The sequence below is a fragment of the Rissa tridactyla genome, chromosome 24, assembly GCF_028500815.1.
Source record: "Rissa tridactyla isolate bRisTri1 chromosome 24, bRisTri1.patW.cur.20221130, whole genome shotgun sequence".
In the NCBI taxonomy this organism is placed as follows: Eukaryota; Metazoa; Chordata; class Aves; order Charadriiformes; family Laridae; genus Rissa; species Rissa tridactyla.
In genome coordinates, this window is record NC_071489.1 from 1193231 (window position 1) to 1218486 (window position 25256).

General features: G+C 49.0%; 2 protein-coding genes across 2 annotated transcripts; both read left to right on the forward strand.

Annotated features, from left to right (window-relative positions):
- Positions 1 to 1056: 1056 nt before the first annotated feature.
- LOC128901214 (keratin, type II cytoskeletal 1-like) lies at positions 1057 to 12939 on the forward strand. The gene is made up of 9 exons (XM_054183046.1): positions 1057 to 1217; positions 9181 to 9334; positions 9866 to 10077; positions 10273 to 10333; positions 10735 to 10830; positions 11168 to 11332; positions 11733 to 11858; positions 12552 to 12772; positions 12903 to 12939. Exons 1-9 carry the CDS (start codon positions 1057 to 1059, stop codon positions 12937 to 12939), a joined length of 1233 nt encoding a protein of 410 aa, XP_054039021.1.
- Positions 12940 to 19236: 6297 nt separating this feature from the next.
- Positions 19237 to 24669, forward strand: LOC128901246 (keratin, type II cytoskeletal 4-like). The gene is made up of 9 exons (XM_054183099.1): positions 19237 to 19695; positions 20512 to 20726; positions 21057 to 21117; positions 21789 to 21884; positions 22463 to 22627; positions 22714 to 22839; positions 23117 to 23337; positions 23651 to 23679; positions 24191 to 24669. The coding sequence occupies exons 1-9, from the start codon at positions 19237 to 19239 to the stop codon at positions 24667 to 24669; spliced, it is 1851 nt and encodes a 616-aa protein (XP_054039074.1).
- Positions 24670 to 25256: the final 587 nt, after the last annotated feature.

Sequence of the window (25256 nt, forward strand, 5' to 3'; positions counted from 1 at the left end):
TATGGAGGAGGATCCAGCTCAGGCAGGAGAGGTTCCATCTCTGGTGGGGGAGGAGGTAGCTCTGGCAGTGGTGGGTCCATCTGTGGTGGAGGAGGCTCAGGCTATGGAGGAGGAGGAAGCTCAGGCAGTGGAGGCTCCATGTCTGGAGGTGGCCACAGCTATGGAGGAGGATCCAGCTCGGGCAGTGGGAGATGCAGTCCCCACAGTGGTGGGCTGAGCTCTGGAGGTGGCAGCAGCTCTGGCAGGAGAGGCTCCATCTCTGGTGGTGGAGGAGGAGGTGGCTCTGGCAGTGGTGGGTCCATCTGTGGTGGAGGAGGCTCAGGCTATGGAGGAGGAGGAAGCTCTGGCAGTGGAGGCTCCATGTCTGGAGGTGGCCACAGCTATGGAGGAGGATCCAGCTCGGGCAGGAGAGGTTCCATCTCTGGTGGAGGAGGAGGTAGCTCTGGCAGTGGTGGGTCCATCTGTGGTGGAGGCTCAAGCTATGGCGGAGGAGGAAGCTGTGGCAGTGGAGGCTCCATGTCTGGTGGTGGCCACAGCTATGGAGGAGGATCCAGCTCAGGCAGGAGAGGTTCCATCTCTGGTGGGGGAGGAGGTACCTCTGGCAGTGGTGGGTCCATCTGTGGTGGAGGTGGCTCAGGGTATGGAGGAGGAGGAAGCTCAGGCAGTGGAGGCTCCATGTCTGGAGGTGGCCACGGCTATGGAGGAGGATCAAGCTCGGGCAGTGGCAGATGCAGCCCCCACAGTGGTGGGCTGAGCTCTGGTGGTGGCACCAGCTCTGGCAGGAGAGGCTCCATCTCTGGTGGTGGAGGAGGAGGTGGCTCTGGCAGTGGTGGGTCCATCTGTGGTGGAGGAGGCTCAGGCTATGGAGGAGGAGGAAGCTCAGGCAGTGGGGGCTCCATGTCTGGTGGTGGCCACAGCTATGGAGGAGGATCCAGCTCAGGCAGGAGAGGTTCCATCTCTGGTGGGGGAGGAGGTACCTCTGGCAGTGGTGGATCCATCTGTGGTGGAGGAGGCTCAGGCTATGGAGGAGGAGGAAGCTCAGGCAGTGGAGGCTCCATGTCTGGAGGTGGCCACAGCTATGGAGGAGGATCCGGCTCTGGCAGGAGAGGCTCCATCTCTGGTGGTGGAGGAGGAGGTGGCTTTGGCAGTAGTGGGTCTATCTGTTCTGGAGGCTCAGGCTATGGAGGAGGAGGAAGCTCAGGCAGTGGAGGCTCCATGTCTGGAGGTGGCCACAGCTATGGAGGAGGATCCAGCTCGGGCAGTGGCAGATGCAGCCCCCACAGTGGTGGGCTGAGCTCTAGCGGTGGCAGCAGCTCTGGCAGGAGAGGCTCCATCTCTGGTGGAGGAGGAAGTTCTGTCTCTGGAGCTTGGGGATCGAGCTGTGGTCATATCTGCAGTTCTGGCAGTGCTGGGTATGGTTCTGGAGGTTGGGGATCTGGCTCCGGGGGTTTCTGCAGTCCTGGTAGTGGAGGGTATGGCTCTGGGGGGGACGGGGGTTATGGATCTGGGAGATACAGCCCGCGAGATGGGTCTGGAGAATGTACCTCTGAAGGAGGGTGCCCTCCTGGAAGGTGGGATTACACGTCCGTTTATGGAAGTGGCTCTGGTTCTTCTGGAGGTGCTTCCCACAAGTAAAACTTGCATGCAAAAATGTGCCAGTGGAATGGGAAGACGGCATTCCCCTCACTATTGGACGCGAGGGTGCCTTTCCTGCCCACCACTGTGTCACCGCTCTTCTGAACTGGTCGCACATAATCCCGAGTTCTCTTGTCCCTGCACAGCCATGTCCTGAATTCTCCAGGCACACCCCCTAGGTTTTATGACAATATTGTGATCGTTGCTACCGTTCCCTTAGGCTTTCTCTACACCTCAGGCTGTTTGGAACCTTTGTCTTTGGCAACTAAAAGCTTGAAACCCTCTCTGTTGTGTGTGCACTGGTCTGTGGGAGGTCTTGACTCTCACGTGTATGATGAGATTTTTGAAAGAGCTCTTTAAACATATCAACCAGTTTATGGAGATCTGATCCAACCTCAAGAAAAAAAATAGTGAAAAAGTGGAAGAAGATGTTTACAAAAGAAATGTCTGTTGGGGGCGGGGAGCATATGCTGAACACCTGCTGTGAAAATGTGTTCCAAGGGGACAAGTCCTGTTGGCCTGATCTATCCAGTCAAGTAGGACATGGCTACATCTCAGTTCCACCATTCCCACACGGAGTCACTCTTTAACTAACCAGGGGACGGATCGAATTGTCCATGTAGGTTTTGTGAGCATTGCAGCTGCAGATAAAGAAAGGAGCAGAAAGTTTAGGAACAATAACGGCTCCTTATCTTGCTTCTAGTCCCATTTTTCCCTTGGGGTCCTAAATCAAAGCTGGATGGTATGTACCCAAGTAAGACTTTCTTTTGGCCAACATCTGATTCAATGGTCACCTCTATGCAGAGGTAGGAAGAGGTTTTCTAAATTTCTCACGGAACCTCCTTTAAGTCCAATCAAAAGCCCTAATGAAGAGCAGAGCCCCTGAGATTACCGGGACAGTTCATTCAAGACGTTCGATGTAACTGTGTCAACTTAATTTAGCAACACTCCACTTAGATAACTGGAGTGTCACAGTCCCATCAGGAATATTTTGTCTTTTCCCCAGTCGGAGGGAAGGTAGGATCTTCTTAACTGTTTTTTCAAAGAAATCCCACTGTGAAGCGTGCTGGGGGTGGCTGCCTGTGGGCAGTGACATACTCAGCTTGGTGGGAAATCCACCATGGAGACCCATTTGCAAATGGCCATAGAGCCACAAAAACAGTTAAGGTTTTGATGGGGAGCCACAAAGGGCTGAATCAAACCTTTATAGCGCAGTCTGGAAGCAGTTATGAGAGCTCTGCATGGGGGGAGGCCTAGACACTATTTCAGTCAAAACTAGGTTATCACGGCCCTCATCAAATGCAGAAAGCCCTACGCAGGCTGTGAAGCAGTCAGCTGCGGCAGCGAAAACGGAGATTGTGTTAGCAAACCCTGCTGAGATAAGCCTGTGTTTTCATCTGCCCTGGCTCGCAGCCCACGGGTTCAGCGTGTGGGTGGTGTGAGTCTGCCCTGGCTTGCAAAATGCCGTGCAGAGGTGCCCTCCAACAGCTGAGACGGTTTATTCACCCAAGCACAAATCCAGGCTGGGCAAAGAATGGCTGGAGAGCAGTGCTGAGGAGAAGGACTTGGGGCTGCTGGTGGAGGAGAAGCTCAACATGAGCTGGCAATATTGCGCTGGCAGCCCAGAAACCAACCGCAGCCTGGGCTGCATCCCCGGCAGCGTGGGCAGGGGGGCGAGGGGGGGGATTCTGCCCCTCTGCTCCGCTCGGGGGAGACCCCCCTGCAGTGCTGCCTCCAGCGCTGGGGCACCAACAGCAGGAGGACACGGAGCTGTTGGAGTGGGGACGGAGGAGGCCCCGGAGATGCCGGGAGGGCTGGAGCCCCTCTGCTGTGGGGACAGGCTGGGAGAGCTGGGGGGGTTCAGCCTGGAGAAGAGAAGGCTCCGGGGAGACCTTCCAGCCCCTTCCAGTCCCTAAAGGGGCTCCAGGAAAGCTGGGGAGGGACTCTGGAGCAGGGAGGGGAGCCATGGGACGAGGGGGAAGGGTTTTACATTGGAAAAGGGAGATTTTGGTGAGATCTGAGGAAGAAATTCTTGGCTGTGAGGGGGGTGAGCCCCTGGCCCAGGTTGCCCAGAGAAGCTGTGGCTGCCCCATCCCTGGAGGGGCTCAAGGCCAGGTTGGCTGGGGCTTGGAGCAACCTGGGCTGGGGGAGGTGTCCCTGCCCAGGGCAGGGGGTTGGGACTAGATGATCTTTAAGGTCCCTTCCAACCCAAACCATTCTATGATTAATGGTTGCTTCTACATAACTCGCTGAAACAGTTCCGTTCGTGCTCCAAGTGATAAATAAGCTGCGTCGTAACAACCCCATTTTATACCCAAGAGATTGAGTAAGAGTCTTCAATCAAGACAAAGCCTCCCTCCTCACAATAAGAAGTGGAAGCTGTGAGAGGTAATTCTGCACGCTACCAACTATTGTTGGGCTTTAGTTTCACTGTGAAATTAATTATGTAGACAGCGTGCCTAGAGCTTCTCATCTCTAATTAGAAGAAATAAAGAAATAATATGAACACTGTGGTTAGATCTGTGGGCTTTTTTTACTGATCTGCTTTGTAGAATGAAAGGTGGAAAAGGAAGAAGGGAGAGTCAATGGAGAGAAAGAGGCACTTCTGGAGGCAATTCAAAAGACCTAATTTGTGCCTCTACCTTAGTGTGGGATGAATCACCCACTGGAGATCAGACAAACTCTCTGTTTCAGTTGACTGTAACAGGAGCCTGGGAGACCAGCCGAGAAAAGAGATTGCTTACCCCCAGCTCCTACGAGGGGCTCGATCAGCATTTCCACCAAGTTCTTTTAAGTACTGTTTACACACTGGTAGTACGTAGCCTTAAGTGCTGGACTAATTTAGTGAAGGAATGGTTTGGAAGGGTATATCAGAACCTGTTCTGCTTGTCAGCTAAGCTATAATCATATCTCCAGTTTCTGGAGATGAGTGTTCTGGCACCTCCTTCCACATAAAACTATCCCTTTTTAAGTAGGAGTGAAAAGTCCGGTCCAAGATTTCAGTTGTCTAAAAATATAATATTTTAAAATGCTAAATTATTGCTGTTCCGTTCCTTTCCTTCAGCAGTTGTGCGGTCCAACTCCTGCTAGTAGTACCTGTAAGGAGCTCGTGTATTCAGCTCTGTTAAGACGCAGGCTGAGTTTCAGATCTTTGGACCATACAGACTTGAGCTGGGATGATCAAGCAGATGATTTTATCTCTTTCCACCACCCCAGCACATGAGAACTGGGGAAAGTGTCTAAAAGAGGTGTATTGTCAATGTGGGCAGCATGGGCACATGTCAACTGCTGATTTCTCGTTGACTCAACACTAAGTTGATATGTCAATTAGATATTGCCCATGCATTTTTGACGGAAAATGCCACAAGACAGACTGCCAAAGGCTGTGCCCAGAGACATTTTGATTTTTGAGGTTCAAGGTCTGAGCTGAAGTCATGAGAAGAAGATCATAATTCATTCAGATTAATGTCAATTAATGTCTTGGGCCACGTATTATCAGTCATCACAATACTGTAAACATGCTGAGACTGTGACACTGAAAGAAGGTGTCTACTGACACCCTGTGCCTAAGCACAGCTTGAGCCTCCAAGAGCACTGACACCATGAATAGGGTTTCAGGTATGAGGGGAGGACACCACGGTGGTGAAGATGACAGTAGGTCAGCTGTCATTAAAGGTGGTGGCAACTCTGTGGTGTTTTTCTGCCAGGGGTGCGTTACCGGATGCACATGTATTTTACAAAACATCCGAGCTCATAGTCAACCTCAGAGTACAAATCCATACGAAACCTCACCGCCTCACAAGGACTGAGGACCTTATTGGTCCTGTGCTGTCCTGGCTTCTAAATATTGTGAGCCAGCTCTTGCTAGTGGTATCCTGAGAGGTTTCTGAGTGTTGGACTAGGCCTGAACGGGCTCATGTCACCACCAAGATCCCAACCAAGAACCCATGTGAAGAGGGAGGCTGAAGATGCATTAGATACCACCACCTAGTGGGAGAAAATAGTTGTACCACAGTGGTGTAGAACAGGTCCTTGCGCCGCCTCTCCCGTTTTCTCTCTGACTGATGGAGTTTTGGGCCTCAGCCCTCTTCGCTGTATGGATGTGGCCCTCCTGATTTACTTGGGCAAAATCCTGTGAAATTAGTCAAGGCTACACTGTAGCACCATGAAGATTGTGGGCCTCCTCTCTCCATTGCTGGGCCTCTTTCCAAAATTCCTGGTGATTGCAAGTGAATTAATGGGCTGTGATTAGCCTGGGAGCTACTCGCCGGGTGCCCACATACGCGTACAACCCTCCCTCTCCTGAAAGGGAGCTGCAGCAAACACCATTGCTCTGACATGAATACATCAAGTTCCATCAAATAGATGGAAGCAAGTGGAGAAGATCTGGTGTATTTTAAACCTGGAGACTCTCTGCTGTCAAATGACACACAAAACCTTTGTCTCCTGCAGCAAGTTGGGTGGGATGAGATGAAGTTGGGAGAAGAACAGCCTGAGCTGGGCAGCTGAGAACAGACCAAGGTTAGCATCATCTGCTTTCCGGGGACTCGGGGTCACCAGGGGACAGCCAGACTCAGAGGTGAGGCTCAGCCAGATGGATGAACCTTTTGCTATGTCTGGGGGTGTGAAAACCCAAGTTCAGGGGTTTTGCTTATCAAAGTGTATCTATGAGAGGAAACTTTTGAAACCATCCATGACCCTGTAGGCTCTAACCACAGAGAGGAAACACAAGCTCTGAGTTAGCTCATCCTTGCTTGAGAGGAGCCAAACTCTCCTTGGTAGCAGCGGGGCCAGGCAGAGGGCCCTGAGATCACGCACCGCTGCTCAGAAGGTGCAGGAGGACCTTCAATCATCGTGGCACCTCATCACCAAGGCCATGCAGATGCAGCAAGGGGATTCAGTGGAAGACCAAGGAGAGACAAACTGGAAGCACAAAATGAAGATGGAGTCAGAGCAGCTCCAGGCCAAGTGCCCTCCTCCTGGGCTCCAACCCTGCTCTTCCAGCTGGGATTGCTGCGGACTCTGCTCGTATTTAAGCAGCCAAGTGAGACACCCAGGACTTCAAGCATTCCTGCTCTTCTGTGTGTAGGTGTAATTGATAGTGCTGTCAAGAACCTGCAATTAAGCTAGTTGTCTTTCCAGCTACTTCATACCATCAATTATCTCTCTTGCTGGGCTAAGGGCAAGCTGTTCCAGCGCAGAACATTTGCAAATAATGAGGTACAAGAAACCTTTGGCATCAGCCGCTCCTGGAGACAGAAAGCCAGCAAGGTTTCTGGTAACCAGTTTTGTCATCAGCCTTCTTGCGAAAGGTGGTGAAAGAGCCGTCCAATGAGCCCAGGGAGCGAAAAAAAAAATTAATTAAAAAATCCCTGCAAAACCAAGGAAAGAAACGAGCATGTGAAATACTATCCCACTTCTTGGGGATCTGAAATGTTTAAATGCCAAAAAAACACTGACCAAGGTTGGAGCCTACTGAAAAAGTTAAGGATTAGTGTGGCATAATAGCAGGGGAAACCCATTTCTTTCACATCGACTGAAATGAAACCCTTCGCCTTTCCGTTTTGAAAGAGACTTTGGCAGGAAGCCACAAGGACAGAGATGTGATCGTGGCTCCACCCCTGAGGTATTGTGAGGCTCTCAGCACATACATTAAACTTATCAGCCTTTTCTTCCCTGTCTGTCAAACAACTCTCATAAATCTTTTCTATTTGCCTTGGGGTATCCCAAGGGTTTTAATTACAAGCTCCAATATAAAGGATAGTAACCGAGAGTAGCCACACAGCAGCTGTATTAATAAGGTATTTTTGCAGGTTGCTGGTGCGTTCATAGTCTGCCCACCAAGGCCGAGCCTACCACTGTTTCCAATTAAACGATTAACAAGCATCCAGTTAACAGCCTTGTGGCTGAGCTTCCTATTTTCTAAGCTATTTATTGTCTTCTCCACACAAGTCTCATTGTTTGATGTGTTCTACACAATCAAAGCCAAAATCTTGACAAGAAGATACAGCTACACTAATTTATTCCTCTAAAAGCTGGGCATCCAGGTCTGAGCTGGTCAGAGGGCTGGAGCCCCTCTGCTGTGGGGACAGGCTGAGAGAGCTGGGGGGGGTTCAGCCTGGAGAAGAGAAGGCTCTGGGGAGACCTTCCAGCCCCTACCTCAAGGGGCTCCAGGAAAGCTGGGGAGGGACTCTGGAGCAGGGAGGGGAGCCATGGGACGAGGGGGAAGGGTTTTACACTGACAGAGGGAGATTTAGATGAGATCTGAGGAAGAAATTCTTGGCTGTGAGGGGGGTGAGTCCCTGGCCCAGGTTGCCCAGAGAAGCTGTGGCTGCCCCATCCCTGGAGGGGCTCAAGGCCAGGTTGGCCGGGGCTTGGAGCAACCTGGGCTGGTGGGAGGTGTCCCTGCCCAGGGCAGGGGGTGGCCCTGGGTGGGCTTTAAGGTTCCTTCCCACACAAACCATTCTGTGATTCGCTGACTTTAGACTTTCTTGGACTCAGTGGAGAAGAACAAGGCTCTCTGGGGAGCACTAGCTCAGACATGCTTGGCTCTCAGCAGACCTAGCATCAAAAGTTAGAAGAGATGAGTCCCTCCCATCAGCTGTGGTCTTTAACTGGGGATGGTGTGTGGAGGGCTATTTATAAAAAAGAAATATTTTGCATTCTTGTACCACGGCGACAAAATTTGCATGTCTGGTCCACACTGTGGTTCCCAGCTTCCAAGCTCTGGGCTGCCTTTGGCTGTACCTCATGGACTCACACCATCCTTTGTGAAGGGAGCGAGTGTGAAAAGAACAGATACTGCAAAAATCACTTACAATTTGCTGTTCAACAGAACATTCCTTTACAGCGTGTCCTTGACAGAGGGAGATACTCTTAAGGCCATTTGCTAAACTGTAATTAATATAAGGAAGGAGGACAAACTCAAACCAAAGAAGACTCCTCACAAAACCCAGCCCATGGGATCCTCCAAGCTGAGCATGCAAACAAAGCAATTTAAAAACACTGAAATTCCATAGGATTTCACAAATGTTCTGTGTTATGCATTATTTTGCATATTTAAACCTACAAATTGCTGCCAGGCAAGGCAAACCCCAAGAAACCCCCAAATTATTCATCTGCTTCAACCAAGCCCCACTTCTGAGGTGTGTATAAAGGAGGTGCTCAGGGGTGTCGGAGCAGAGAGGACCCGTTTTGAGCTGCATCCTCTGCTGTCCTCCAGCATCCTCCCTCCATCACCTCTGCCAGCATGAGCCAGCAGCTGTCAGCTGGGAGGTCGTTTCATGGAAGAAAGTTCTTCTCGTCATCTTCTGCTGCGAGCAGCATGAGCCGCTGCCGGACCAGCGCCTTCCCCTCTGCGGCACTATTTGGAAGAGGTTATGGAGCCTGGAGCCACAGCAGCCAAAGCCCCCAAAACACAGATGGGTGTCAATGCATTTCTTCTGGCCAAAGCCTCGCACAAGGGGTGTGGGGAGGCTGGGGGTGCAGGGGCGTCCATGCCAACGGTGAAGGTGGGAGTCCTGGGTTAGGCTTCCACGGCAGGAGCTGCAGAAGTGAAGGTATTCGTGCCGTGCTCGTGAATGAGAGCCTGCTGCAGCCTCTCGAGGTGAAGATCGACCCTGAAATCCAGCACATCCGAAAGCAGGAGAGAGAGCAGATGAAGAGCCTCAATAACCAGTTTGCCTCTTTGATTGACAAGGTGAGAGCTGAGACAAGGCTTAAAGGAATGATGAGATTTAAGTGTGAAGGAAACCTTTTTGCGCTCAGGTCTTTGATTCCTCTCCTTCTCTCATCCTATTACATGAGCCTTGTGCTCGTTTTAGCATGTGTGGCTCCAGTACCATGGGCTGCAAGTGCAGGTCAAGCTGATAATGTTATTTTAATCTGGTTTATGTGCTTATGTGATTTGATCATAGAATCACAGAATGATTTGGGTTGGAAAGGACCTTGAAGATCATCCAGTTCCACGCCCCAGTTCCATTTCTGTAGCTGCCACAAAGGCCGTGCTGTCTAGGGCTTCCTTGGAGAATTGGAGAACAGCATGTCCAGATGTAGGATTATAGGATTATGAAGACGGCAATGCCCCCCTTTTGTCCTCTCATTGCCTTCAAACAACAACAAGCCCCTGGAGCACTGACTCAGAAGAGCAGATGCCTAGTTGACCCCGCATTCGTCTCGTCCCCGTACAATGCACGTGTCTGAAGAAGGTGGCTTTGCTTTCTGAATGCAGGTCCAGCATCTGGAGCAGCAGAACAGGGTGTTGGCCACCAAATGGGACCTACTCCAAAAGCAGGTCCTGCCATCCCGTAAGAGCATCAAGCACATCTTCGACAACTTCATCTGCAGCCTGCAGAGGCGGCTGGACTCATTGCTGCACGAGAAGGGGCAGATGGAGCCTGAGTTGATCGACACGGAGAAGCTTGTTGAAGAGTTCAGATGCAAGTGAGTGAGCAGAAACCACCCACAGGGCGGTGAGCTCAAACAGCTTCTCTAATGGACTTTTATTTTTGTCCATATAAATAGACTTCTCTCTAAAAAAAGGCTGAGATCCAAAAGCGCCCTGACCCCTAAATACCAACAAACAAGGTCTCCAGTCTCAGAACGACCCAACAACTCAGCTCTTCTCTTCCCCAACAGATACCAACAGGAAGGGAACAGACACACAGCTGCCGAGAACGAGTTCGTGCTACTGAAGAAGGTAAGGAATTTGTATTAACGGAAGGGTTGGATGCGGAGATCCAAGGACTTCCCTCTGATCTGCTCCTTGCAAGGCAAGGGCTAGGTCTTGAGAATGTTAAAAGTCATTGGCCAAGTATGGAAAAACACGTCACAGAGTATTGCCAGAGAGCACGAAACCTCTGTCCATTCTAACCTGACAGCTTGCTTGTCCTAATGCCCAAGTCATGATGTTTTTCAAGCAAGAACTCAGCACTATTTTATATGCCTTTGGGACCCTTCAGCTGTTTCTGTTCAGGGGACATCTGAGCTTCCCAATTACATTTCCTGAACAAAATTTCTTACTCTAAAAATATGATGAAATTGCCTTAGGTCTCCGCCTAGGCACCATTTTGACTTCTAAATGCCTGGAAACTCTTTTAGGATGCAGACTGTGTCTATTTGGCCAAGGCAGAGCTGGAAGCAAAGGTGGAAACCCTAAAGCAGGAGACAGAGTTCCTGAAATGTGTTTCTGCTCAGGTATGGATGCCCCTGTCCCAACCTTGTTTGATGGCAGGTATTCCTACCATCCGCTCCTTGTCTATGGTGATTTAGGCCTGATTAAGCCAATCCATTAGGCTCCCTTTGGTAGGCATCCCCCCGCCCCCCGGGGATCCCAAATAGGGAAGACTTTGAGATCTCAAAAAACCCCAAATCCTCAAGCTGCATGTGTGACCAAATCTAGTCTCAACTCCTGAGTTGTGGCTCAGGTCAGACACTCCGTGGTGGTGTTACTGCCACTGGAGTGTGAGATAAGAACGCCAGGGACGGGACTGAGACATCCTGACAGCTTATTGCCACTTCACATGGCTTTTAGGAAATCGCTGAGCTGGAGAGAGGTCCCTGTGACACCTCTGTCATCGTGAAGATGGACAACAGCCGAGGCCTGGAAATGGAGAGTGTCCTCAGGAGCGTTGCGTGCTGGTACGAGGATGTAGCTCAGAAAAGCAAAGCAGAGCTGGATGCCTTGTACAGAACCAGGGTAAGTTGTAGCATCCAGCGATGTTGCCTTAATTCTCTCACTGTCAAAAGTAGTAGTGCAAAGGTGGTGATTTTTTCCTTCTGGCTTCACTATGTAATTTGTGGACCTAATTTTCCATTCTGCAAAACTCCTTGAGTGTCAAAGTCAGGAGAACATCCCCAGAACAGATACAGCACAATGGGACAGGACTCAGTCCCGTGGAGAACGGGGAGGTTGTAGGCGAGTTGAACAACGGAAGCTACAGGAGGGAAGCTCCATTTGCTGCTGGAAGCCTCAGGAGCTGCAAAGTCATGAGGACTTTTCTAAACCTAGTTTAATTCACTCTGGAAACAGACTCAAGGCTCCTATACTGCCTACGCTACCAGTATTAATTGCCACCTCTCTCCTTCCTTACCACCAGTTCCAAGAGCTTGAGGAGGCAAAGGGGAGATGTCGCAATGAACTGAAGTCCCACCAGCAAGAGACTGAAGAGCTGGGTTTTGCGATCCAGAGAAGACAGTGTGACCTTGAAAATGTGAAGAAGCAGGTATGATGGACCATATTTACTCACTAGATCCCAGATGTGAGATCCCAGGTCACGTTTTCTACATTTCTTTCGTCTTTAGCAAAGAGCATTGCCTCACACTGGCTCCATTGGTCTAGAGAAGATCCTACCAGTGCTGAGCAGGGAAGAAGGATTATCTGCTGGCCTATTTTCTGTTGGATCATTTTGATTATTGCAAAGAACTAATTGCACTAAATTAGATAGTTGGATCAGCTACAGCCACTCGGAAAATTGCTAAAATTGCTCCAGCGAGAATTCTGGCAGAAGACAATGCTTCTGACACAGGTTCAAAGCATCCAATAAGTAGGGTAGAATTATGACTCACCAGTAATTCAGCACCCATAGAAACTGGTATAATTTTCAGACCATCTAATTCATTATATAGTTTATAACGGGAAGTAAAGGAAAACCTTAATTATTAGTTACAATTAGAACAAAGCATTGGTATCCTCGAAACAAGACTTAAACACAGTCTGGCAGTGCAGGGACAAGTCCAGCCTTTCTGTACTACTTCAGAGTTGACATCTGATTTTGGAAACGTTTGGCTTTCCTAAAAACAACCTCAATACTTCCCAACTTGGCACTTTCAAAAGAAGTGAGGATTTCTCCTTCAAAGGTGAGTGTGGCAAGAAAGAGGGCAGGGAAAGTAAGGACTTCTTGTGTCTCCCCTGGCAGGTGTCCTCTCTGCAAACATCGGTGTGTGATACTGAGCAGCGCGGGGACTGTGCCCTGAAAGATGCCCGGGAGAAGCACGCTGAGCTGCAGAATGCCCTCCAGAAGGCCAAGGACGAGCTGGCTCGCATGCTGCGGGGTTACCAGGAGCTGCTGAATGTCAAGCTGGCCCTGGATATCGAGATTGCGACGTATAAGACTCTACTGGAGGGTGAGGAGAGCAGGTGGGTACCACCATGACCATGTGTGGGCACTGTTCAGTCCTTGGGACTCTTTGGCAGAGACAGGGAGGCTGGAAAATGCTAGAAACACTAGTTACATGGTGGCTAACCCTGTGACCTTCTTCTCCTTCAGGATATGCCTTGGGAGCCCTGTGAGAGTGTGTAAGTAAGCTCAAGCTTTTCTGTTTTCCTTATGACCTTAGACAATCCTGTTCTGGTTTGCAGGGGAGGAGGAAGGCTGTGTCCTCCCCATGAGTGCTTCAGCTTGCCTTTCCCCATGACAGCGATCACCACCGCTTGCAACGCCATCACTACCTGTGCAGCCAACCCGGGGTGTGGAGCTGGTAGACGGTCCAGAAGACGCAGGTCCTCCTGTAGCGCTGGTGGAGCATCCCTACCCGAAGACGCTGGTGCCGGCCACAGAGGATTCGCCTCCAGAAGCGCTGCCAGCTCTGAAGGCAGGCAGTACATCCCTGGTGCTCCCAGCTGCATCCCCAGACTTATGGCTGGAGATGGGGGCCCGTCGTGCCAGAGCTCAGCCCCTCTGGGCAGTGGCGGACTCTGCAGTAGGAGTGCAGGGAGCTGCAGAGCCACCAAGAGCATGGGGTCCTCAGCTCACCCACAAGGCACGTGTTGGCCAGGGGTGAGGATTTCCACTGGACCTCCGTGCCCCGGGAACACCCAGATCTAAACTACAGCTGTGAGAGTTGGGATAACCAGGACGTAAGACCTAAAGTAGAAAAATGAAAGCCCTGCTCCGCTTTCAGTGGTAAAAATATCCTCAACTCCACCTTGCACACAAGGAAGAGCCATATTGAGTACAAGCACGATGTAGCATCGTGAAACCACATCAGAGAAACTCCACCAGGCTCACATCAAAAAAGGGACACTTAAATCATATTCCTTTTGATTTCTGCTGTTTCTTTAAAGGGCTGGTGCTTGTGTTGGGGAACTTATCTTGTTATCACTCAGTTCCTGCTTCCCACCAGCCGCCTTTTTTTTTTTTTTTCTCCTGATTAAGCCTTTGCTATCTATGAAACAAGTTGTGATATTTAATTGAGAAGCCTTTCCCTGGAGTGCTCTGGGAAGTGTTTCTGGAAATGAGCTCTCCAGGACTCACCGTTTCATCAAAGTCCACCTGATGTAATTTTAGGCAAGTCAGTGGAGTCGCAGTGGTGAGACGCACGGGGCCATGCAGAGGAGGGGCAGGACTCCAGCGATGTCCTTTGTTCGCCGTCTCGGAGCAGTTTGGTCACCCCTGTGCAGGAAGGCAAGTCATAAAGGAAATCTCAATTAAAAAACCCCACATTTCACCTTCTGTAGTCAGCAAAGGATAATTACGTCGCTTGTATTCCTATTAACTTCCTTGCTTAGTGTCCTGACATACGCATAAATTACAGCACCCTCACTTCTATCTTGATGACTCAAGAACTTTAAATTTTTTGCGCTTTTTCCAATAAATTGCATGGAGAACAAACCAAGAGTGTTGCCACTTGGTTTTCAGTGTTTGCCAAGAAGTGCCCTGTTCCCAAATTGGACAAGACATATCTGCCGAATAGAAGTCTTACCAATTAAGCAGAGGTGGCAGAGCTGCCCAGAAAGTCTCACGCAGATCCAGTCTTTCATTGGTGTAAATTCTGGGAGCCTTTTAAATTCAGATTATTTATGCAGATTTGCACCAAACTGGGCTCCCACCCAACGCTATTCAATGGGTGTCTGAAGATTCAGAGAGACGTCAGCTCAGTCTCTTTGCATTTTTATAGCACGTCTACCACAGAGGTGTGACAACAAAACACGTTTTACACCACTTCGAAATCTGCTGCAATAGGGTCATTATAGGGAAAAAAAAAAACAACTCAGGAATGTGCTTGGTTGCTTTTTTCAGCATAATTTTAGAAATCTTACAACTACCAGTTTAGGATTTCAAAACAGATCAAAGGGAGATATTTTATTGTACATTTGAGCAGATTAAAAAAAAGAAGCCAACAAATAAGTAACATAAATCAACCACAAAGGACTGCAGTGTTTTGCGATTAAGCTGATGAAAGCCTACGAGTAGAGCAAAGAATGGAGCCATACAGAGGCAAGTTGGACAGATACGAGTTTTAGAAAAGCAGAATCCAAAGGGAAGGTCTTTCCTATGGGAAGCAATTATTGCGATTCAGAACTGGAAGAACTCTCCCCCCCCCCCCCCGTAATTCTCATGTGATCGGAAGCTATTTCTCAATCAAACATGAGGAGCACAAAAGAAAACAGGCACAATCTCTAATGAAGAAAACCACAAGAAAGATTCGACAAGAAAAGAACGATTGAGCAGCCATAAATATTCATTACGAGGGGTTTAAGTATCTCATAAAGGTTCTGGTGTTCCATTGAAACAGACGATCCTGTCACTTTTTATGCAAGAGAAGAATAAGTCAGGGAAATGACACAGAGTCAGGGTTGGTTTCTCACCTCCAACCCCCCCCGTCACCATTTCAAGATCGGATAAGTTAATTTAGCAAGTGCTTTATGGTAAACCTGTGGCCAGCCTCCCTGCACATCAGCACGGCAGGAACCAGCTGGGTGTCCTGTCAGAAATTCCGCAGTACGTCCCAAAGCTGCATAAATCAAACCAAACATGGGCTTGGGCACCAGGGCTTTAACATAACAAAAGGACAAGTTTATCTCCTGCCAGCTGAACTAGGAGGACCCGATCACCTTCCATGGGCAATTCCTTCCTTCTATGGCTCAGAGAACCTCTTCTGCCCAAGAAAACGGCTTCAACTGGAAGGGATAAGAGCTCCAGTAGATTTATAGGGAAATTGCTCTGCCCTCATAACAGCTGCAATATTCTTTTTTCCTTTTCTAATCTTTTTGCTTTCACAGGCAGTGCGATGCCATCCCATTCAGGAGCCCCGATTCCCATACATCCCGCATTCATTTCCACTGTGCAATTCTGTGGGAGGAAGGCATCGACATGAAAAAGATCAAACCCAATCCTTTGCTTTGTTGCCAGCCTCAGCTTTACAGGCGCAAATCACGGCATGGAGATATGAGGTACGCAGGCAGCAGGAACCGAGCGAATCTGGAGGGCGTGTGATGTTGTGTACTCTCATTAAGACTTCAAAGGCGCTAAAGAAATTTGGCGCCCAAAGGGTGGGACTAATTTCACCTGACTTTAACCAGCCAGAAGTGGGGCGCCTGGTCTAGTTGTCTGGTTGTCTAGACTGCCTCTGGTAGTCAATAAGAAGCGAGGTGAGTCCCTCCAGAGGTGGATTCCTCCCACCTGCCTTAGCTGCCTATTTTCGGATGCGATGAGTCACCGTCTGGAGATGCCTATCTCTTTCCATTAGCCACAGAGGGAGTCTCAAAGAGGAAATTAGAATACATGGCCAGTTTGATGGCTGAAGTAGGGAGGAAGGTGCACCCAGGCCCGGTGTTTGATGAATTTTATGAGGAACATCCTTTGAAAATCCCAGCCTCAACTTCTAACATAGAGCAGATGTAGGCTAATGAGAGGTAAAAATACATTACTACATTGAATTCCCTCGGACAACGCTGGCTTTAGGATACAAGGGAACCAGGCTGCACTAAGCAAATAAATTCTTTAATGTCTCATGAATGACGTGGACAGGAGTCTACACAGCCCAAGAAACTGTGTGTATAAAAATATGTGTTATGACCCAATCTTACATCTATCGAGTGGTGTTAGCACAGGGAGGTTATTGCTATTGTCCTATCTAAATGCAATGAGTTTTCTATGGCTGCGGATAATTACAGAGATGGAGCACAGCTCTTTGAGACTATCGCATAAAACATATTTTAAGAACTAGTTCGGATTCATCTCCAGAGGCAACAAACGAATTAGCGAACTTCACATGTTCTTATAATGAATTCCATTTTCAGCAGCACATTCAGGGAGAAGAATGCTGACAAAGGGACAGATTGCAAGTTGTCAAAATGACTCAACAAACCCCTCATCAAAATATTTTCCTTTTTTGCTTCTTCAGTCCTTCCCCTCCTTTTTTTTCTTTTTTGAGTCAAAAAGGTGCCAATTTTGTTTGAGAATACTCTCCCATTTCCCACGTCCATACTCACAATAAATAATTGCCAATTCTTGAGGTCTTATGTACCAACAGGCAAAACACTCGTCATTCCTCAGAAAGGCCTGAAAGACATTAAGTGACCCTTCTGCATAGGTGCCTTCTCCCTGGGATTCGGGAGCAACAAGAGGGATTTGGCTAACACAGAAATTTTACCCAACACTGGATAATTTACGCCCCCAACCCCTTACCTCTCAGGAAGCCAGTGGCTCTGGTGAGGCGTTTTGGACCTGGGGCTGCTGCAGTAGGGTTGGTTCATAGATGTTTAATTGCCGTCTCTGGGACGTTCCAGGTGTCTCCCACGCCGCCGACGCGTATTATGGGGTGCAGAAAGGCAGCGCTGGCACACCAGCCTTCAGTCTGGCTTCTGGTCCGCGATGCAGTTTCCCTATATAGAGTTCATAACAACTGCCTTTTGTACTCATCTTTGGGTTCAAATATGCATTTTGCTTCTGATAAATCTTTGTTTAGAACTTAAAGGATCTGGGAAGTTACAAGCTTTAGCTTGAAGTCTTTAATATTTGTTTCAGCTGATACTGCCAACTGTGCTGGCAACCCAGTATGAACTGTGAGCCTAAAATACTATAAACAAAGGTATAATCTGAAAGTCATGCTGTAAATACGTTGAATTATCCCATTTGTATAGGGCAAAACTATCAGTTTACACAACTAATTTATACCACCAGCCCCTCAAACTCACAATTACACGTTCAATTAATAGCCTCGTGAGTCTCGGTGCTGCAGTCACGTCCTATGGTTTCGGTGCGCATGTCTTCTTTTTAAGAACGTAACATTAGAAAGTTTAATGTTTTAAGGAGGTTTAGCATGTTTTCATGATTTGCACTGCCTGATCGTAACCCTTGGAAAATGTTTTGGGAGGGGGTTAATGAGGATGAGGGAACAGAGCTAGTGGGTGTCTCCAGATACTGTCATGGTGTGTGTAGAACACGCAGACTTCTCCACGCGTTGCTCCCCTTCAGTTAGGAAAGGCTGAGGGCATTTAGTTGTTGGCACTATAATGTCTATTTTTCTCCCAAACAATTTGCTCTCAAAGAGCTGAAAGAGCTCTATTGTTTTGACTTTCCAAATGTCGGTGTGGAGAAGGCCCCGAGATGGTTGGCAGATAGGTTGACTGTCTCACCTCCTGGGGCTGGTGATTAGGAGAGAGGGAGAGATTCACCTTGCCAATGTGAGTCAAAGCCATCCCTGGTGTCCACTCTAATCTACTCATTAAGACTTCCTCTGTTGATGGAGAAAGACCAGCGCCTGCGGATGGTGAATCACCCCAGCTCCCCTGAGCACGGACCCAGGGGCTGTTTGTCTTGGAGGTGGCTCTCCATCGAGTGTCAAGGACGTGTCTGGCAGAGTCACCCAACTTTTAGCTGTCGCTTCTTGAATGAGGTGGATCTCACCAGGCTGAAATGTGCTACTGTTCCTTTTTTGTTCCCTGTAGAGACTACCAGAAGGTGAATCAAAAAGGTCTCTGACATCCAGCTTGGTAGAAGCTCCAATACGGGCTTTGGGCCCTTACGGGCCAAAGATTTAACTGTGTCGAATGGACTTCAGGCTAAGAATCTGCAGCGTTACTCAAGGGAAAATGTCACTGACTGCACATAAACTGAGTAAGAAAACCGAAATATGCCTCAGTTCCTGGATGCAACCTGCTCTGTTTCGGTGGTGTTTCATGTGGTAAGAGAAGGTCAGTGTGAAATGCTGCATGGGGATGTTTTTCAGGGGCATTTTGAGTCCTTGCACATGAATCCAGACCCATAACTCAGTGAATTTGCTGGTGTTTCGGGCACAGAAATGATCCAACTATCACGACACAACTTCCACGGTGTTTTTCCATTGTTGACTTTCCTTTGTGTGTTTTTTTTTTTTTGTTACTTTTCCGCACCCAAAACAAACCTGGTGAGAGAAAAAAGGAGAGATTGTGAAATTACCCCCACAAAGTGCAAGTCTGCAAAACATGCCATCATACACAAAAACCCATGAGACACAAAACCCCAAACGACACACAGCAAACAAATCACAAAGAGTTTCTTCAAAAATGTTTGCTAAACTATAATTAGCGTAAGTTAGGGGAGCACTTCAAACCGTAATATATTCTAAGCCAACTTGCACACAGAGCAGTTTTAGATTCCTTTTTATTTCCTCAGTAGTTAGTATTTGCCGTGCTGTTTTGCATTTTGAGGAGCATTTATTGCTGCCAGGCAAACCAAACCCTTAAGCGCTTTAAATTAATGTCCTGATCCTATCAAGGCCAGCTTCCCAAATGTATATAAGGGGTAGCATCACTGTGGCACTTCAGCGGGATCTCTGTTCCTCTCCTGCAGAAGAGCTTCCCCTAAACTTTCATATTCCACCTTCAAATAAGCCACGATGAGCAGACAGGCGCCTACAGTGAGATCCGTCCTGGGACGAAGAGGCTTCAGTTCAGCTTCGGAGATTTGTGGTCGAAGCTACGCCGCCTCCGCCTGCCAACCCGGCCGATGCGGAGCTGGTGCCTACAGCAGCAGGAGCGTCTGCAACCTGGGTGGAAACAGGAGGATTTCCTACGTCAATGGGGTCTGCGGTACTGGATGTTTTGGGGAGTTCGGCTTTGGAGGCGTAGGCTACGGTAGCGTTGGAGGAAGGGTTGGCCTTTGCGGCCCCAGGGGATATAGTATTGTGAGGGGCTACCCCGATCGCAAGGCGGATGGCATCCAAGGTATCTGCATCGATGAGCGGCTTCTGAAGCCCCTCTGCGTTGGGGTCGACCCGCTGGAACATGAAATACGCTGCCAGGAGAAGGAACAGATCAAGACCCTCAACACCCAATTTGCCTGCTTCATCGACAAGGTGAGTGCAAACCTGCTCCGTACTCGCACTTCTCCCAGAAAAATGAAACACAACCAAACCCCCCCCCCGACCCCCCAGCCCAGCTGGTGCCATGAATCCCCAAACTGGGTCCACACAAGGGTCCAGGTCCCCACAGAGCCATGTTGGTGCAGACTGGGATCTTCGTTACTGGGGAAGGGCTCGTTTCAGCTGCACGTTGGTCCTAGTATTTGCTGGTGTTTGTATCATGGCCACGGTAGCACTGGACTTTCTTGCAAGTGTCTCCTCTCTGGACGGCTTCAGTTCAAGGCTGGATTTCTCATTGCAGCCTTGCTCTAGCTCAGCTGGAAGTTACAGCCCCGATGGGCTCATCTTCTGTACTGTATTAGACCCTTTCCCCCCACTTTGTCTTTAAATATAGCGATGGTTCCAATGACATTCCTGAAGGCAAATGAGGTTAATCTTGATTCAGGCACCTAAACGTTAGATGGGTAAGTCTGAGCTGTCACCTTAGGATCCCTTTGTAGAAAACACAAAGACAAACAGGTTCCACCCTCTGGGGACTCAATCTCATCCAAAAATACATCAGCGGCACCTCCAGAGGAGCTTTATTTCTATTCGTTGGCGAGAAAGGCAGATTTAGACATGTGACTTTCAGATTTCTAAATAATTGAGACACGTGACTTTTAAATAAGGGCAGATAGATTTACAATCACTGTGGCATATCGCCTCTCACTTCCCGAAAATACTATTCTTAGGTGAGAGCAGACAGTTAAAGCAGGCGTCAACTCACCGCGTTCTTCTCTATTTGAAGAATTGCTATTTTTTGGCCTGCAGGTCCGATTCCTGGAGCAGCAGAACAAAGTGCTGGAGACCAAGTGGGGCCTCCTGCAGCAATACGTCCTGCCAAAGAAAGGGAAAAACCTTGAACTGTACTTCGAGAATTACATCTGCGACCTGCGGAAGCGCCTGGACTGCTTGCTATGCGAAAAGCAAAAACTGGGCAGCGAAGAATGTGCCACCAGCCAGCTGGTGGAGGAGTTCAAGTGCAAGTAAGGACCTTCAGGTCTCCTCTAGCTGTTGGCATATCACTCCTCCTCTGGTTCAGCTCAGGCAATGCCTCCCAGACATGTGGTACATCCCCTTTGGGGATGTCACATTCTTCTGTCTCACTTGCAAACTCTTTGCATTGTTAATGCTGTTGCTCATGAAGAAGCTTCTGATCTTGGGACGGTATAATGCCTGGTCTCCAGACACGGATCTGGCGGTGCCTGATGGCAGTCTCTGGGCAAGCGAAGGTTGTTATTTATACCTGACGGTTAATGTCTCTGTCTCTGATGGCATTGCTTGCCTCAGCCTTTTTTCTTCTCCTTTTCCAACAGATACGAAGAGGAAATCAACAGGCGTACAACTGTGGAGAATGAGTTTGTGGCACTCAAAAAGGTGAGCAGCTCAAAATAGATGAATCATTACACCCATAATAGGTTTATCTGGGGTAAAGCTTGGCAGAAATCATGCATTATTAGCAAATGCCTGGCAAAAGTGTTCCAATGAGCAGAAAGAGGGAGGCCTGTGAAGAGGCACAGGGTCAGAAAAAGAGGCAAATGCAAGTAGAAAGTAAAAATAATGTATCCTCAAAGCTTACATCATCAGCACTACAGCAATAGTTTTCTTACCCCAAGCACATTCTTCAAGTGTAATGGGAGGGTGTATTTGTGGAAGGGAGACGGAGTGGGAGAGGTCATGCTGGAATACCTGGTGTCTAAGACGCTGGTTATTTTCTGACCGTCTCTCCACATCCTTTATTCTTGGACATCAGAAAAGCAGAAATCATTTGAACAATATTAAAAAATTATGTTTAAATACTCATTAGTCAATTCTGAGTTTGTAGCTAGGTCCTAAGTAATAAATAAACTAATCCCTGTAAGTCACGTTGGCATGGTTTTATTTTCCTTTAGGAGACACCAGGGCATCTTGACTCACCCTCTCACACCTTTCTACTCTTGAAATCTTGTTGAAACACGTTTCTGTTTTATTGGGGCTGCCTCTGTCTTCTGTGAGTTTCTCCAACATTTTCGGTGAGATGGGGCTGGAACGTGTCTCCTCTCTTTCAGGATGCAGACTGTATCTTTTTGAACAAGGAAGAGCTGGAGGTGAAGGTGGATCTGTTAAGGCGGCAGTTGGAGCTGTTGAAATGTGTATTTGAGGAGGTGAGTTTCTCTGGTCCGCCCCAGGAGTTTGGTAGTGCTGTCTCATCTTTCAGCTGCTTGAGATGCCTCTTGGACATCCCTCATCCCAAGCCCTGAATACTTGAAAGCATGGAACCACAAGGTTGATAGAATATTAGCATGATTACGCTGGATATAGGGTGGTTCCCCCTTTCTTAATGCAGCTCCAGGTATGAATTGGCTGTGTCTTAACTCTAGCCCTGAGAAAAGAGATGCGTCTGTCTCGTTACTCCGGATTGCAGTTGTCTGATTAGAGCTAAAGAAACTACCAGCTTAACCCTGTCATTAACATCAGTAAAGCAGCTGAAGATGACAGGATACCAAGGGTTAAGTCACTCAAATTCCTTGCCCTTGATGTGGCCAGAATTGCTGCAGGTCAGCATGTAGGTCAGCAGCTGACATGTGGCAACTCATCCAGCAGGGAGGGTTTTCTGCTGAGCCAACCCGAGGGACATTTCTTGACTTGTTATACCCATCAGCTGAGCAGTGTGGCTCTTAGTTCCAGCCCTACAAAGTCTGAGAATTGCTAACAGCTGACTAAGCCATTCCCCAACCTGTAGGAACGAGCTCAGGTAGATCGCCAGCTATGCGACACGTCAGTCATCGTGAAAATGGACAACAACCGAGACCTGGACATGGAAAGCATCATCAAGAATGTTGAATGCTGGTACCAAGAAATAGCTCAGAAGAGCAAAGAAGAAGTTGATGCTTTCTACCAAACCAGGGTGAGTATGAAGCAACCTGGGTGTCTGCCTGGCAACTTAGCAGGTTGCAGGTCAAAAACGATGACCGTCTTCTTTCTTGGTTCCAGTTTCAGGAGCTTCAGGATAAGAGAGGCAAGTATTGCGATGATCTGCAGAGCAACAAGTGTGAGATCTCAGAGCTAACCCGGATGATACAGAAGCTGCAGTGTGAACTGGAAAACGTGAAGAAGCAGGTAAGAGAAGCCCAGAGGTGATGTTTCTGGAAAGGGGAATGTATTGAAGGACAGCTCAGATACGGGGGAAAATGACGCATTGGCCTTTAGTAGACTCAAACCCGCTCTAGGCTGTAGTTGGAAAGTGTATAGCTGAAAAGCGGATAGAGAGAAGGGAAGCCAGTGTTTTTTTCCTCTGGTTACGATTGGAGGAGTGGATTAATCCCGAACCAGAATGTCCAGGAATTAGGAAACAAAGCCTTAAAGACACCTCCACTGTTCTCCTCCCCTCGGACAGGTCTCCTGCCTGCAAACCTCCATTTGTGATGTTGAGCAGCGCGGGGATTGTGCCCTGAAAGATGCTCGGGAGAAGCATGTTGAGCTGCAGAATGCCCTCCAGAAGGCCAAGGACGAGCTGGCTTGCATGTTGCGGGATTACCAGGAGCTGCTGAATGTCAAGCTGGCCCTGGATATTGAGATTGCGACGTATAAGACTCTACTGGAGGGTGAAGAGAGCAGGTGGGTGACAGAGACCTTCTCCCTTTTCTCCTGTATATCAGCGGCCAGAATGATTCTAGCTCCCAACTGGATTTTTCTGCTCCAAGATCCTCCCAGGCTCACAGAAACTGGGGCTGGAGAGATGGCTGGAGGCCACACAGGCCACCCTTGTGCCAGCAAAAACAGTTCCTGGCCTAGGGACAGTCAGACGTGTTACAACAGGGGATTAAGTGGGCTGGATGTATGGCTGGAAGTTATGAGTAACGTCAGGTTTCTAGATGTGCCTGCAACTGGTTAACAGGATAACGTGCATTTCTCTTCTCTCCCCTTACAGGATATGTGTGGGGAACCCGGTGAGCGTGTGTAAGTAGCCTGAAGATTTACAGCCATGAGGGTCTCTCGTTTTAGGAAAGGCAGTTTACGGAGTATCTGCCTACCCCAGCTCCCTCTGCCTCCCTTTCCATTTCAACCGAGGCTGATGTTGACGCTTTAGTCACAGAAATCCCAAATACCTCCAAATTTCAAAAAAACTCCCCCCAGCTCTTGGATGGAGGGGGGAAGGTCAAATTTGCGACCCTTCACTCTCGGAGGCAACAGTGAGCTGTCCTGGTGAACCCACCAGGCAACGCACCCATGTGCGCTAAACCCGGGAAAGAATTTGCCACCAGCCAGATGAGCAATGTGGGAACCGGGAGGATCTGTGAGGGGATGTGCTGGGACACGGGGGAGGAGTTGGAAGGAGCAGGGGCTCAGATACATTGGACTAATGTAGAGGAAATCAGGTTTGGTTGGTTCTGTCGCTCATGAAACAACTTGCCTTGTGAGTCTTCCAGTTTTCCTCTCTCAGTAATTGATCCTGTGGGCTGTCTTGCAGCTGTGGTCAGCAGCGGCTACAATATCCCCGACGACTGCGGGATGCTGGCAGCAAACGGGGCTGCGTGTGGCTACGGCTCCCTGGGGAGACGGTCCGGACGACACAGCTCCCAGAACGGAGGATTCAGCTCCCGCAGCGCTGGGATCCACCCCAAGAGAGTCATTAGCTCAGTGGCCAAGCAGTGTGTCCCAGAGGTGTACTGCCAAGCCGGAGGGGTCAACTGCAAAAACGGGGGATTCAGCTCCCGGAGCGGGGGGTACCCAGCCCGCACCGTCATCAGCACGGGAAACGGGGGCTTGAATGCTAGGATGGGGGCTTGCCAAGCTGGTGGGGTGGTCAGCTTTGGAAACCAAGGCTGCGTCATCAGGCAGCTGGGGGGCTCCCCCGTGGTCGTTGCCAACAGCCCTGAAGTGGTGGGGTGCAACAACGGCGTGGTGGGGAACTTCGGGGTTGTCAGAGACCCCTGCGTTGTCCCGTAGGGCCATCGGCTGGGGAGGTGGCAACATCGGAGAGCAACGCTCAGACGTGCAGGTCCTACCACCGAGATGATGCAGGATAGTTTCTCTGCCCACTAGCAGCAACATTTGCCATGGAGCCTATTCCCACATTTATTAGCGTCCGATACATACCCCACCACGTTTATGTTTTCAGAGTCCCCAACCCCAAAGGCCATCAGCAAGCTTCTCCAGCAGGTGCTCACCACAGTGCGATTTCTCTGAGTTTATACCGTCTAGATTATCGCAGCTTTAAGGGTTTGCCTGTTGCGCTGCCTTCTCTCTCTGGCTTTTCCCTTAACGAGCAGATTCGTTAACAATGTTCTTCCCTACAAGACACCTCTTTTTCTCCCAGCTCCTCCAAAAGCATTTCACAAGAGAGAGATGATTTAACTTCCCCAAGAGGCACTGCAAAGAGCATGCTCCCCGCTTTCTTTTTTTTAGTTTCTTTTTTTTTTTTTTTTTTGGTGTAAGAAGAAACCCTGAGCTGCAAATTTGAGCTTAAATTTTAAACAAGGCAATTTCAGCTTTCAAAGCACCTGCTAGTTACGCTGCAGCCATAGGCTTTTTGT